Source organism: Lampetra fluviatilis, chromosome 37, assembly GCF_964198595.1.
Source record: "Lampetra fluviatilis chromosome 37, kcLamFluv1.1, whole genome shotgun sequence".
Taxonomy (NCBI): domain Eukaryota; kingdom Metazoa; phylum Chordata; class Hyperoartia; order Petromyzontiformes; family Petromyzontidae; genus Lampetra; species Lampetra fluviatilis.
This window is the reverse complement of record NC_136311.1, coordinates 1006529-1020568: the sequence shown is the minus strand read 5'-3', so window position 1 is coordinate 1020568 and position 14040 is coordinate 1006529. Positions and strand designations below refer to the sequence as shown.

The window sequence follows — 14040 nt, the reverse complement described above, 5'->3', positions numbered from 1 at the left end:
CATATACAGTACTATATACTGCCATAGATAAACCCAACATTAAATTATATACTGTATTGCTGTAAACCACCCTATACTTTATACATTTTAATATAACACTATGTATTATTCAACTCACCCTAATGTGTATCGAAATGGTTTATTACGTCCTTCCAATGATTGCTAAGCCTGAATCCATCTTCTCGGTTAAAATTGTCTCTGTGTTTGTATATGTGAATCGCCTCATGAACGAATCTCTCATGATAGCCAGATGGCTTGCAGAGAACCTCCGTCTTGGAGAAGTCAATGTCATGTGAGCCCACTGAGTTGTAACAGTGGTCTGCCACGGCTGAGGTGTTTGTCCTACCGTGTTTTAGATCAGCTTTATGTTCACGAATGCGGTCTGAGACGTGTCGTTTGGTTTCCCCAATGTAACTGCTACCACAGAGGCAACTTAGTTTGTAGACGCCAGGGTACTGTATGTCTGGAATCACATCTTTTACAGATGGTACCAGATCACGGATTTTATGTACTGTGTTGAATCGGACCTGGATCTTGTGTTTAATCAGGATTTTGGAGATCTTTTTTGTGACCCCAGCAATGTAGGGTAAGGTGATGGTCTTGAAAGGCTCTTCAACAGGATCTTTCTTGATGGTTGGAGTGATGGCTTTGCGGATTGTGTAGTCGGAGTAACCATTAGCCTTAAGAGCTTGGCGTACGTGTTTGAGTTCCCTGGAAATGTGTTCATGGTCGGAGATGCATTGGGCTTTATGATATAGAGTCTTGATGAGGGAATTCTTCTGGGATGGATGGTGGTGGGAATCCGGTTTTAGATAAGCATCCGTGTGGGTGGCTTTCCTGTAGACAGAGTGGCTCATTGAACCATCAGGTCTCCTTTTGATTAGGACATCCAAAAAGGGTAGCTTGCCATCATTTTCGACTTCCATGGTGAATCTGATGGCTGGGTGTATGGAATTGATGTGGTCGAGAAATTGGTCTAAAGCAGGCCGGCCATGTGGCCAGATGACAAAAGTGTCGTCTACGTACCTCTTCCATAAGGTCGGGCGTAGAGTGGCAGTCTGGATGGCGTCCGTCTCAAATTTCTCCATGAAGATGTTGGCTACAACCGGAGATAGGGGGGAGCCCATTGGGGTGCCCTCAATTTGCTTGTAGAAGGTTCCATTCCAGGTGAAGTATGTATTGGTTAAGCAGTGTCTCACCAGGGGGGGTACCCCAGCATTTAGTCCTTGATGAACCAAGTCTTCAATGATTGCGATGGTGTCAGGCACAGGCACCTTTGTGAACAAGGAAACCACATCAAAACTGACAAGCAGGTCGTCTGGGGACAGGGCAATCCCCTTGATTGTCGATACCAGGTCAGTAGAGTTTAGTACTGCAGAGGTGGTTTTTCCAGTGAAAGGCCGTAGGATTTCGGACAAAAACGAGCCAGTTTGTAAGTGGGGGAGTTGATAGTAGAGACAATGGGACGAAGAGGTGTATCTTCTTTATGTATCTTTGGCAAGCCGTACAATCTTGGTGGCCTGGCTGCAGAAGGTTTCAACGAGAACTGTTTGGTCTGATCAATTAATGCGGTTGAAGCAGAAATTATGTTGTTGGTTTTGGAGACGAGGCTGTTGGTGGGGTCTCTTTTTATTTTTGTATAGCTGCCATCGTTGAGTAGTTCTTGAATTTTGTTGTTGTATTCTATTTTGTCCATGATGACAGTGGCATTGCCTTTGTCGGCTGAGAGGATGACAATGTCATCCCTCTTTTTTAATTGAGCTAATTCAAAACGCTCATCTTTGCTGATGTTGTTAGCTGGCATCTTAGCGTTTTTGAGGGTTACAGAGATTTCAGATCTTGCTACGTCTGCAGCGATGTGACTCAAGCCCTTGAGAGCTACATCTACTCGAGCAATTATATCATTAACTGGTATGTGTCTAGGTGTGACTGCAAAGTTTAGTCCTTTAGCTAAAACGGATTTCAAACCTTCAGAAATAGGACTGTTACTGCGATTAATTACGACTTTGTTAACATCTAGCTTTTCAATGTGTGGGTCCGGTTTCTTGTTTGAGAGGCGGTTGAATTTGGAAATCAAGTTGTCCTTACATTTAGTCGACATAGCGGCAGCTGAAGAGGCAGTCATTTTTTCCACGTGTTCCCAATCCGATGTGGACATTGTTGCACTCAAAGATAAGTGTGATTTGTAGAGTGTCTTGTCTAACTGATCTAGTTCGGTGCGCGTAAGTCTGATTTTCTCTGAGATAAGAGCTAAGCTAGTTCTAGACAGAATTCGTTTCGCATTAGAAGAAGTTACAGCAGCAGATGTTAGTGTAAATGCGTTTGGTATTACCTTAGAGTCGCGGCATCTCTTCTTCAAGTGGACCATGAACTCTGCCCTCGCCATTATGGCGTCATGGGTACCATCACTGATGCGTTATTTTCATCCATTTTCGTCTGGTGTTTGGCAAACACATGTCAAGGTCTCTTGCCAAACATCGGGCAAATTGTCAAAGCAATGCGTTTTCAGATGTTTGGGCAGTACGCGAATCTAAATGTGCTACGTGTGCCCCCGTGACACAAGCTGATGACCGTTACGGCTCGGAAGTTCCCCTTTACTCGGAATTATTAATCAAGTAGAACAACTCAGTTGCTCCACGGAACAGAAAATAATTCTAAAATTAATCAACCTTTGAAAAAACAAGAATAGGTTTCACCCTTTTGGCAATAAAACTGATATTAGGATGTTCAAACGCCAAATATAAACCTTTGCAAGGAATCAAGTTCGCATTAACCACACGTACTTGTGGTGAACATGCAAATAAACATGCTTTGATAATTCCATGCATTGTATTTGAAACTAATTAGCCTACACCAAAGACATCCTTTTTGTGGTTAATGTAGACGATTCATTGCAAAAGGTTTCGTTTTGTTGTTTGAACATCTTAATACCCGTTTTATTGCTCGGAAGGGTAAAATCTATTCTTATTTTTTCATACTTTGATACTAGCAAAAACAATATATTGCATTGATTGCCCGTGTTTATGCTCCACCGTGCCTCAAGAATATTTCCAGGAGCGTCCTGCCAAGTTTTCGCAGTCGTGTTGCCGCTGTATGTGTAATCCCAATTGCGTCATGTGCAGGCAATTTTTCACCCGTTGCGATGTTTGGCCAATGCCGGTTACATTATTTCTCTACGCTCTGGGAAGACACCCAGATAACCCGACGGGAAACCCCATGCAGAACAGGAAGAGAACATACAACTCGACACAGAAAAGGCGCCCGATTTGGGCATGGAACCCCGACCATTGTTGCCGTGTTACCACTCCGCTGCCACCCTGCCGTCCAGTGTTTCCCACCAAGATTGTCTTTTTTAAGCAGCAGCAGCAAAACGCAGGATGGGGATACATTTTGCGAGTGACATCACGCAACAGAGCGCGGCCTGTTTAACAAATCAGGGGGCTGTGTTGCCTGGTGTTGTTGGAAAGAAGCCCTCCACGTCAAGCTAGGGGGCCAGTTCAGCAACATTCTCAGAAGGTGCGGATGATGTATGCCAGAAATAATTGTGATACTCCACCGTCTCACGTAGACATTTGTAAGATTATCGTAGGCACAATTGACTGGTCACGTGTTTGATTTGTTTGTGGAGTGATTTTCTTTTGTCTCTTTGTAATCTGCAGCCCATGTTGGTCATTAGTTATTCGGTCGGTCAGGAGCTGAGTTTAGAGAGCAACTCAGTCAGTGTCAGTCTATGGGTCTCTATGTAAGCCTTTGGGTCTCTATAATAAAGTATATGGGTCTCTATGTCAGTCTTTGGTAACCTGGGTGAGATCATCAACTCACAACACTTGAGAACCCGGTTGATTACAGTCAGCTGAGACCTGGATATAAATCTACGGACCTCAAGGATGTCAGCTATCCCGGCTATGTTGTGATGACCGATTTGTCTATTTTCGGGGTGCAGTGCGGGTCGCGCAAGAGAACATTCTGGAAAGCCGCCCCCCGCACCCACCTGGGGCGACAAGAGGGCAAGGCCCGGCTCTCGATACCAGTTTTCTCTGCACTTGTTACGCACTGACATTGTTTTGCGAGTGTGTATTCAATGTTATGAGTTATGACCTCGCTGGGGGAGGTTTGGTCGTGGTGGAATCCGACAGCCGTTACGATTACGTCGAGCGAAGCATAAGCCGCACTCGGTCTGTTCTCACGCGTGATGGCAGTAGTGTGGTTCGGGAGCTTAATGCCAATGGCGAGATCTACTGCCCGCGACGAGAGGGCTTCGTGAGATAGAGTTCGTGTAGTTTTACGATTTCTCCTTCGTTGAAGGTGATCACATTTGCAGTGGTTTACTATGTGATCCATAGCTTTGGTTGCGTGGCCACAACCGCAGCACTGTGGCTTGCATTTTTAATTTTCCATTCACGAAGAAGATGTGCGCATCGACCTGTTGATGTTCTAATGTCGTTGACAGTCGCAGCAGTGTCTTTGATGAGGGATGTCTAAGCCAGGAGGTGTTCGATGTTTGGGTCTCGAATGAGGGGGTTATTCTGGACGTCCACATTGTTCCACTCTGTTCGCCAGCGTTCTTCTGGATCTGGGCGAGATTCTAGGATGGTGACAGCCACGGTTCCATGAAGGCGATTCGGACTTGAGTGGGTGGTGGCGAGGTACAGTGAGGGAAAAAAGTATTTGATCCCCTGCTGATTTTGCACGTTTGCCCACTGACAAAGAAATTATCAGTCTATAATTTTAATGGCAGGTTTATTTGAACAGTGAGAGACAGAATAACAACAAAAAAATCCAGAAAAAAACGCATGTCAATTTTTTTATAAATTGATTTGCATTTTAATGAGGGAAATAAGTATTTGACCCCTCTGCAAAACATGACTTAGTATTTGGTGGCAAACACCTTGTTAGCAATCACAGAGGTCAGACGTTTCTTGTAGTTGGCCACCAGGTTTGCACACATCTCAGGAGGGATTTTGTTCCACTCCTCTTTGCAGATCTTCTCCAAGTCATTAAGGTTTCGAGGCTGACGTTTGGCAACTCGAACCTTCAGCTCCCTCCACAGATTTTCTATAGGATTAAGGTCTGGAGACTGGATAGGCCACTCCAGGACCTTAATGTGCTTCTTCTTGAGCCACTCCTTTGTTGCCTTGGCCGTGTGTTTTGGGTCATTGTCATGCTGGAATACCCATCCACGACCCATTTTCAATGCCCTGGCTGAGGGAAGGAGGTTCTCACCCAAGATTTGACGGTACATTGCCCCGTCCATCGTCCCTTTGATGCAGTGAAGTTGTCTTGTCCCCTTAGCAGAAAAACACCCCCAAAGCATAATGTTTCCACCTCCATGTTTGACGGTGGGGATGGTGTTCTTGGGGTCATAGGCAGCATTCCTCCTCCTCCAAACACGGCGAGTTGAGTTGATGCCAAAGAGCTCCATTTCGGACTCATCTGACCACAACACTTTCACCCAGTTGTCCTCTGAATCATTTAGATGTTCATTGGCAAACTTCAGACGGGCATGTATATGTGCTTTCTTGAGCAGGGGGACCTTGTGGGCGCTGCAGGATTTCAGTCCTTCACGGCGTAGTGTGTTACCAACTGTTTTCTTGGTGACTATGGTCCCAGCTGCCTTGAGATCATTGACAAGATCCTCCCGTGTAGTTATGGGCTGGTTCCACACCGTTCTCAAAATCATTGCAACTCCACGAGGTGAGATCTTGCATGGAGCCCCAGGCCGAGGGAGATTGACAGTTCTTTTGTGTTTCTTCCAATTGCGAATAATCGCACCAACTGTTGTCACCTTCTCACCAAGCTGCTTGGCGATGGTCTTGTAGCCCATTCCAGCCTTGTGTAGGTATACAATCTTGTCCCTGACACCCTTGGAGAGCTCTTTGGTCTTGGCCATGGTGGAGAGTTTGGAATCTGATTGATTGCTTCTGTGAACAGGTGTATTCTATACAGGTAACAAGCTGAGATTATGAGCACTCCCTTTAAGAGTGTGCTTCTAATCTCAGCTCGTTACCTGTATAAAAGACACCTGGGAGCCAGAGATCTTTCTGATTGAGAGGGGGTCAAATACTTATTTCCCTCATTAAAATGCTAATCAATTTATAACATTTTTGACATGCGTTTTTCTGGATTTTGTTGTTATTCTGTCTCTCACTTTTCAAGTTCAAGTTCAAATAAACCTACCATTAAAATTATAGACTGATAATTTCTTTGTCAGTGGGCTAACGTACAAAATCAGCAGGGGATCAAATACTTTTTTCCCTCACTGTACATGGTGAGGTCTTGGTTGATGGGGATAGGTTGTCGTCGGCAGGATAACCTTCATCAGACACCACGGGGCGGTGACGCGGCCCAGCGGTCGCACGTTTGCCACGTTTTGCAGAGGTTCGCGGTTCAATCCCAATGGCCTCCCTGGTTAATACTGCGGATATATTAACAATTAATAATGAAATGTATTTGAGTTGTGCGCTGTCTGCTTCACGGCGGACGTGAAAGATCCTATGACGTTCTGATCGAGAATGAGGCCATGCCTTCCAGCGCCATGGTCCAGAATTGAAACACGAAGGAAACATCGCGTGCTCATTATCAACGTCATTTATATCCTCCACAACGGCGCAAACGATAATTTTGAGTTTTACACAACACGATCCTTTGACCCGGCGGCACAACAATCACCTCAGTTGAATTCCCGGAAAGCCAAAAGGGGGCAAACACACACAAACACACGCACACCCTCCACACACACTCCACACACACACACACTCCACTCACACAAACACACACTCCACATACAAACACACACTCCACAGACACAGACATACACTCACTCCACACACACACACTCCACACACACACACTCACTCCACACACACTCCACACACTCCCCACACACACAAACACACACTCCCCACACACACACTCCACACACACACAGGGGAGGACGGATTGGCTCAGGGCAGTGGTTCTCAGACTGCGGTCCCCGAACCGCCAGTGTTTACGCGAGACGGTCTTGCACGTGGTCCGCGTGCTGAATAATGGCAATGTTTAGACCTTTTGTTTCGCATACATATTTTACTATAATTAAATTTCAAAATGAAGTTGGGTAAACTACCCTGATTAAACTACCCTAAGACATAACCAAATGTGCCGCCTAAAACAAAAAAAACCTTATTACTGAATAAAAAAAAGTAGTTTTTATGAATCATGTTGTATTCGTGGTACAGTATGTAGTGAAGTGAATGAGTGTTGTCACCAGGGGTGGGCGGCTGGGTGGTCCGTAGAAATGCTTGCATCGGCCGAGTGGTCTGCGGGCCAAAATAACTTGAGAAACCCTGCCTTATGGAGCATTCAGCCAGTTTGCTCTCACAGATGATAAGATTGTGGCGCTGTGGCGCAGTGGCTTACGCACAAGTTTTATTGCTATTATGACGTTTGTTTACCCAGGAAAGCCTGAGTCTCATGAATATTTCAGGAGGGTCCCGCCAACTCCCGCAGTAGGGGGCAATGTTGCTAACATGCGTAATCACAATTGAGTAATTTTCAAGCGGGCTGTTAAGCATTGGGGATGTTTGGCCAATGGCAGTCCCACTGTGTGTTTAGAAAAGGGATGAAACCGGAAAAACCCCATCCAGAACTGAGCGCGAACATACATATTCCATACTCTTATACACACTCCACACAGAGCGCCGTCCGAGTCGGAAATCGAACCCAGGATCTGCGCCACCCTGCCACATGTAAGACGTGGAGCGATTGGCATAGCGCACCGCGCTATCAACCCGGCCTCCTACGTTCGATTCCCGGCCACAGCCAACATTTGGCTGCTACAAATGTCCGCATAATCAGGCACTTCGTCGAGCTATCATTTGTGAGGCCAGGTGGCTTCTGAATAATCGCTCGGTGGGATCGATCTATTAAAATACTGTAGTTTGAAGTAAACTTATTTGTTTGTAGTGATTTGTTTACCCTTCCCATAACTTTTCACTTCTATGGTTTTTGTATTGTTTGTTGTTGATAAAAAAAAGATCTTCATAGTTCATCGGATTTCTCCACGATATATAAAATAAAGATTCCGATTCAACGGCCAATATCCGAACCGGGGCCGCCAACCTCATCCATGTTCACCAAATCCGCGCCGGAGTGCGGTCAAACAACCCCAACACGACCGCCGAGGCGTCGTGAGGGAAGCCTTCATCCAGCGGTGGATCGATGAAGGGCCCCCGAGTTATTGTTGCTTTATGGACCACGAGGCCCTCTCGCGTCTGCTGTCCCGCCACCCACGTGGGCACGCGGTAGTGGTCGCTGACGTCACGGCATGTGACGTAATTAATTAACTAATCGTGGCGGCACGTATCGATCATTAATATTAATTAGGCGCGTGGCGTCACACGGATTCGGGGAAAAGCTAATTAATATTAAACTAGGACCGTTTGACGTCAATGGTCTGAACCAATAAGCTCGTGCTCAGGAATATTAATACATTAATACAATGTGGGGCGTTGTTAAGTTTAGCCGATAGGGCCATGCGGGTTTTTTTCCCTTCATAAATATAAATAACTTTAATAATTGATCATTCGCATTTTTTCCTGACCTGACTCGGGATCGAACTAATATCACGGATTGAACAACCTCGCTCGCAATCAGCGAATGACCGCGCGGGCCTCACAGGCCACACGCTGCGGCCTCGCTCTGCCAAGCGGGGGATGAGCAACAGCAAAACCACAACTCTCTCTCTGCTGCCGCTGAAGCCCTCTCGTCGCGACTGGCAGATCGCGCCTCTGGCATCTTTTTATTTGCAAAGCTTCCGAAAACAAATTGTCGTAGAATTATCTTCATAAGTTAAAAGCCAGAACCCTGATGTCACACCAACTCCGTAACGCCATCATTAATAATTACCATGAGCTATTGACGTCACTCCACATCTTAATTAATAATCATGAGCGGAACATTATTTTCGATTGCATATTTCAGATTTACTACAATACACCCGGACTTGGACTGGCTATCGGCTGGAAAAAATCTAATTAGCGCGTGATAACGCGCTCATGAATATTCATGAGAAGGGGGCGTGGTGTAGGTGACGTCACCGCGTGGGTGTGGCGCGCGGCCTCCCTCAAAGAGTCGCGCGACTCGCGGCGGCCCCTGCAGATCCGAGGCGCTTCGCTCGCTCGCTCCGTCGTCGTCGTTGTTGTTGCAGCGATTCGTGCAAATTCACGTCGCTCAACGTCGCAATTCCCCTCACATCGATCTCTGGCGAATCGTTGGGATCGTCCTCTCGCCTCGATAAAGACAGCGCGTGGTGTTATTAGTGCGACGACGTAGTGAGAGAGGTTTACCTCACAAAGCGGGATCGCCTCGGCATCGGCCACGAAGCTCTTGGCAGCGATTCTAGAGTACAACGGAGAAACGTATTTCGCGTTTATCTTTGTTTAAGTATTGCTTTCCTGTTAACCGTATATATTTTTCACCTACACAATCGACTCGTTAGATGGCCAGCTTCCCTCACGCTGTCAACGAAGATGCTATCGGTGAGTGTGGAGGCGGGGGAGGGGAGCTTGCGATGGCCGCTCTCTCTCTGTGTGTGTGTGGCCACGGGGGCGATCGTTACACCCCGTAGTCGTCTCTCTCCTGCTCATCTCTCGTGGTCTGGAGCAGATTAGCGCCACCACTATCGCCGAACCAGCCTCGCCTCGTCACCATAGGCGCGAGGGGACGATGTTACCGTGGGATCGCCACGTGGGTTTTATTGATATGCGAGTAGCACGGTGGCTAGGAGACGTTAACTACCTCGCCTGGTGTGCAGGAGGTCGTGGGTTCGATCCGGACTCCTTGACGCCTGCTGCTGCTGTGTATTTGGAGTTTGCGTGTCTCTCATCATCATCATCAACATCACGGTGGCTAGGAGATGTTAACTACCTCGCCTGGTCTGCAGGAGGTCATGGGTTCGATCCGGACCCCTGACGCCTGCTGCTGTATATTTGGAGTTTGTGTGTTCTCCACGTGTTTGCGTGGATTTTTATCCGGGTACTCCGGTTTTCCCCTTCACATTTTAAACATGTTTTTAGGTTACAGTATTTGGCTGCTATACATTTCCACATGATAAGCGACTTTGAGCTATCATTTGTGGCCAGGCCACTTAACAAAAGCGCTACATAGCTCAGTGGGCCTTATCTGGTAAAATATATATTTTTATTGTTTATTTGGACCGCAAGCATTGAGCTGTTTTTGGGTATAATTAAACCGCGTCTTGCTGTCGGTGAAAGTGGATGAATTCACTCGAATATAATAAATGCCTCCTATCTAACTATTCCATCTCAATATTTATATTCTCGCGTATGATGGCAGCAGTCAAAGGGGCTAGGGACGTGTCATTGTTGAGATCAGCTGGCCACGACGAGAGGGCATCGGGAGGACGCTCTCGTGTTGCTTTTCATCCTTCCATTGAAGGAGCGCAGACGACAGTACGGTATTGTTTGGGTTACACGGCCACAACCGCACGACTCTGGCTTGTCTTTGTTTAACATGTGCGGTTCTTTATATATATCTCGCATAGGTGGGACAAAGTCATTGTTATGCAAGTCCAAGTCGAGTCGCAAGTCATCAAATTCATGACTCGAGTCTGACTCGAGTCCAAGTCACATGACTCGAGTCCACACCTCTGATATCTCGGGGTATACGTATATGTATCTATGAGTCTCATGTATTTGAATCTGTCGGTCTATATATATACACGAGTCTCATCAGGTATCTGTCTCGGAGTGTGTTCAGTATATGTGTTTCTGAATGGGTTTACGAAGTTTGGATTGTATGCCCGTAGCCGCACTATTGTGGCTTTTCTTTAAATTTGATCTGGCTCCGTGCGTGTCTTTGAGTGTAACACTCTTTATGGATCTGAGTCTTTTTGAGTCTGAGTCTTTATCTCTCCGTGTCTATATGTATCTCTGAGTCAATGTTTATCTTTATCTCTGGGTTTACTATTTGGTCCATAGTTTGGGTTGTATGGTCACAATGGCACTACTGTGGCTTGTCTTCATATTTTCATTCATGAAGGAGATTGTGCGCATCGCTGTGAAAATCAGAATCTTTATTTAGACTGGAGGAATCCGATGAGCTATAAAGCTCTTTTTCACAGATGTTCAGTAGGAGTGGGTCCGCAAGTCACATGAGCATTGAGCTGCGGGCATAATTTCCAGGGGTGATGTTGGTCAATATTTATGTGGATGGAATTCAATCTGAGGTATTTCTCTGAAATATTTAGATGGAATATATTTTGTGGGAGGTTTTTGCAGGAATCTGCGATGTTTAAGATATTTCACTGGAATATTTCTTTGGTAATATTTTTCTGAAAATGTTTTCTGGGATATTGATGCGAAATATTTCTGAAATTTTTATTAATTATATATTTGAGAAATGGTACGATCATTTATTGCAAAACTTGCGGAAATGATCAACCCTGACTCAAAAGGGGACTTGATTACCATTGTTGACTGTCCTTTAATGTTACATTTGACAAAGGCATGAGAGTTCTGTAAAATAATTTTGTTACTTAACATAATTTGATTTAAACAAATTAATTTACATTTAACTATTGTATACGCTTATTTTTGAGGAGGTGCAGTGGCCAAATTGCGCTCTGAATTCAGCAACCCCATTTTGATTCCCAGCCACGTCGAACATGAGTGGCAAGTGATATCTGAACAGGTCATGGGCCCCTTCACAAGACTGCACCCGCACAGCCCCCATAACCAGTGTATTGTGGGGAAATCCTTTCATCCATAAGTGGATTGGTGAAAAAACGTAAATTGTCTAGTATTTATGGACCCAATACGGTAATGGTGTAGAACAATAACATGTCCCATGGTATTTTTATTGACTTTTTGGGTATCGCAAGTTAAATATTCAACTCTTAAACTCTATCATTTTGGAGCTTTGCGTAATTAAATGGATTCCTGCATTGCTACTCGTGATGTTGTAAGCTTTATAGACGTACATAATTCTGAGCATAGTAACGAAGGAAGATACAATTGTAGTGATTAAGCATAAAAATGTATCCATCAATGCTGTGTTTGCATCTTATCGCATCCAAAGGACAGCGTAACCTTGTATGTATGTTAAACTGCAGCCAACCGTACTAATTGGAGGCGTGGTGGAAGGACAACAATATAAACACAAAAGCAGTTCTGGTATTGCAGTTCCGTTAAAAGAAGTAAACATGTTATTGAAACTTGTAAATGTCTCCCGTACCAGTCGTTAAATTTACACATTCCAATGGCAGGGATCCGTCTAAAAGATGACTACTGTTGGCCAATAGCAGCATCCACAGTATAATGTTTTATTACGTTATATATGTGGGTTGCTTAGTGATTACGTGCATATGTGTGTGTCTGCGTGAACGTTCGTGTTGATGTGCATCCGTTAATTTATAAATTAATGTAATGGCGCCGTCCACACCACCTCCTGTATTTCCTGATGGCCTTAGAAGGTGCTCGTATCATCACGAGCACCAACAGTCTATTAAGGTCATGTTTGGGGAACTGTTTTTGTGGACAAATGCAGCCCCATCCTACCTGGTGAGCGAGCTGAGACCTCCGAGCGGGCCCCCCCGCGGCCTCAAGTCTGGCTGTGAGGTGAGGGCGGTGGCTTGGTCCCCCGACGGGACCTTCGTCGCCTGGGCGCAGGGACCTCGCGGCACCGTGCGGCTCCTGCCCTGGTCTCCCAGGCTCAACAACTTGTGAGTGGCAACAACAACACCGTTAAAAACAGATATCACTCTTCACTCCTCCTGTCTACCCAAGGACATTCCACAAATTAGGCAACTTTGCCGTTACAATTTAATTCCTCCTAATAATGCTTATGCGGTGGGGAGTGGTGGTGCAGTCGTTAGACACCTGAGTTTGATTTTTGCCACACCTGACATCGGTGGTGAGTGATATATGAACGGTGCTGGACATCCCCTCGGCTTCACCAATTCGTACTAACCAGCGCGGTGAAGTTTAATTGCAGCTTTAGAAAATGACCGGAGTACTCTGATCGCAACACTACCCTGAAGTATATGTAGATAATCGACATTTATTTGGATCAATACATTTTGTACCAGTCGTAATTAATTATAATTACAATGTAATTGTAATTTCAGAAAACAGTGCTCCTGTAATTGTAATGACAATTTACCCCAGCTCTGATACAGTGAGTTTAACCAATGTAGCGACTTGTTAGAGACAAGATTTGGGTTGGGCAGTAGGGTGGATCAATCGTAACACTTCGCCTTCACAGCAAGTAGGACCTGGGTTCGATTCCTGACTCGGGTGCATTTCTGCATGGAGTTTGTATATTTTCCACCTGTTCTGCATGGATTTCCCCCAGGTTCTCCAGTTTTCTCCCATTTTTAAAAAAACCCCATACATTGTAATTTGTATTGGCCAAACAGCTCCAATGCTGATATTACCTGCCAATCACTCTATTGAGATTACACGCAGCAGCATCTCACCCCTCTGCTGCAAAAACTTGGGCTGACCCTCATGAAAAATAGTCTTGAGACTCTGTGAGGCTTTCCTGGGCAAACTAGTGGAATTATAATAATGATCGTCCCCCTCGTGCATGCGTGGTTGTCACTGGCCCAGACCGAGCGGCAGCGGCGAGGTGATAGCTGACGGCGATGGCGCCGTTGTTGAGGAGGGTGACGGGAACGACGTGGGGAACGACGTGGGCGGTCGTACCATCGAGTGCGGCGAGACGGTGTGGAGCCTCGCGCTGGGCTCGCCGCTGCCTGGGAAGACGAGCCGCTGCATCAACATCGAGTTCCACCGCTTTCGCTTTGACGACGACGCCCTGGTGCTCGCCACCGGCCTCGCCAGCGGCCGCATCAAGATCTGGGACTTGTATACCGGTGGGTGGCGTGGGAGTGAGGGATCATCGAAAAAAATTTGCAGCTAAAACTCCGATTATTTACTACTATATTTACCCAAGAATGTCAGTGTGTAATGTGCATGACGTCACTCCACGTCGACCAGTCCCCCCTCATTAATAATCATGAGCAGGTGACGTCCTCCA

General features: G+C 45.9%; 2 protein-coding genes across 2 annotated transcripts in view; one reads left to right on the top strand and one right to left on the bottom strand.

Annotated features, from left to right (window-relative positions):
- Positions 1-14040, bottom strand: part of LOC144945197 (acyl-CoA dehydrogenase family member 11-like) — a 94357-nt gene that overhangs the window by 80305 nt on the left and 12 nt on the right. The window lies entirely within an intron of this gene.
- LOC144945199 (WD repeat and SOCS box-containing protein 1-like) overlaps positions 9098-14040 on the top strand; it is a 32776-nt gene continuing 27833 nt past the window's right edge. The window contains exons 1-3 of the mRNA XM_078873507.1: positions 9098-9518; positions 12547-12721; positions 13611-13876. Coding sequence (XP_078729633.1) covers positions 9479-9518; positions 12547-12721; positions 13611-13876 — 481 coding nt within the window. The 5' untranslated portion in view covers positions 9098-9478. The remainder of the gene's footprint in view (positions 9519-12546; positions 12722-13610; positions 13877-14040) is intronic.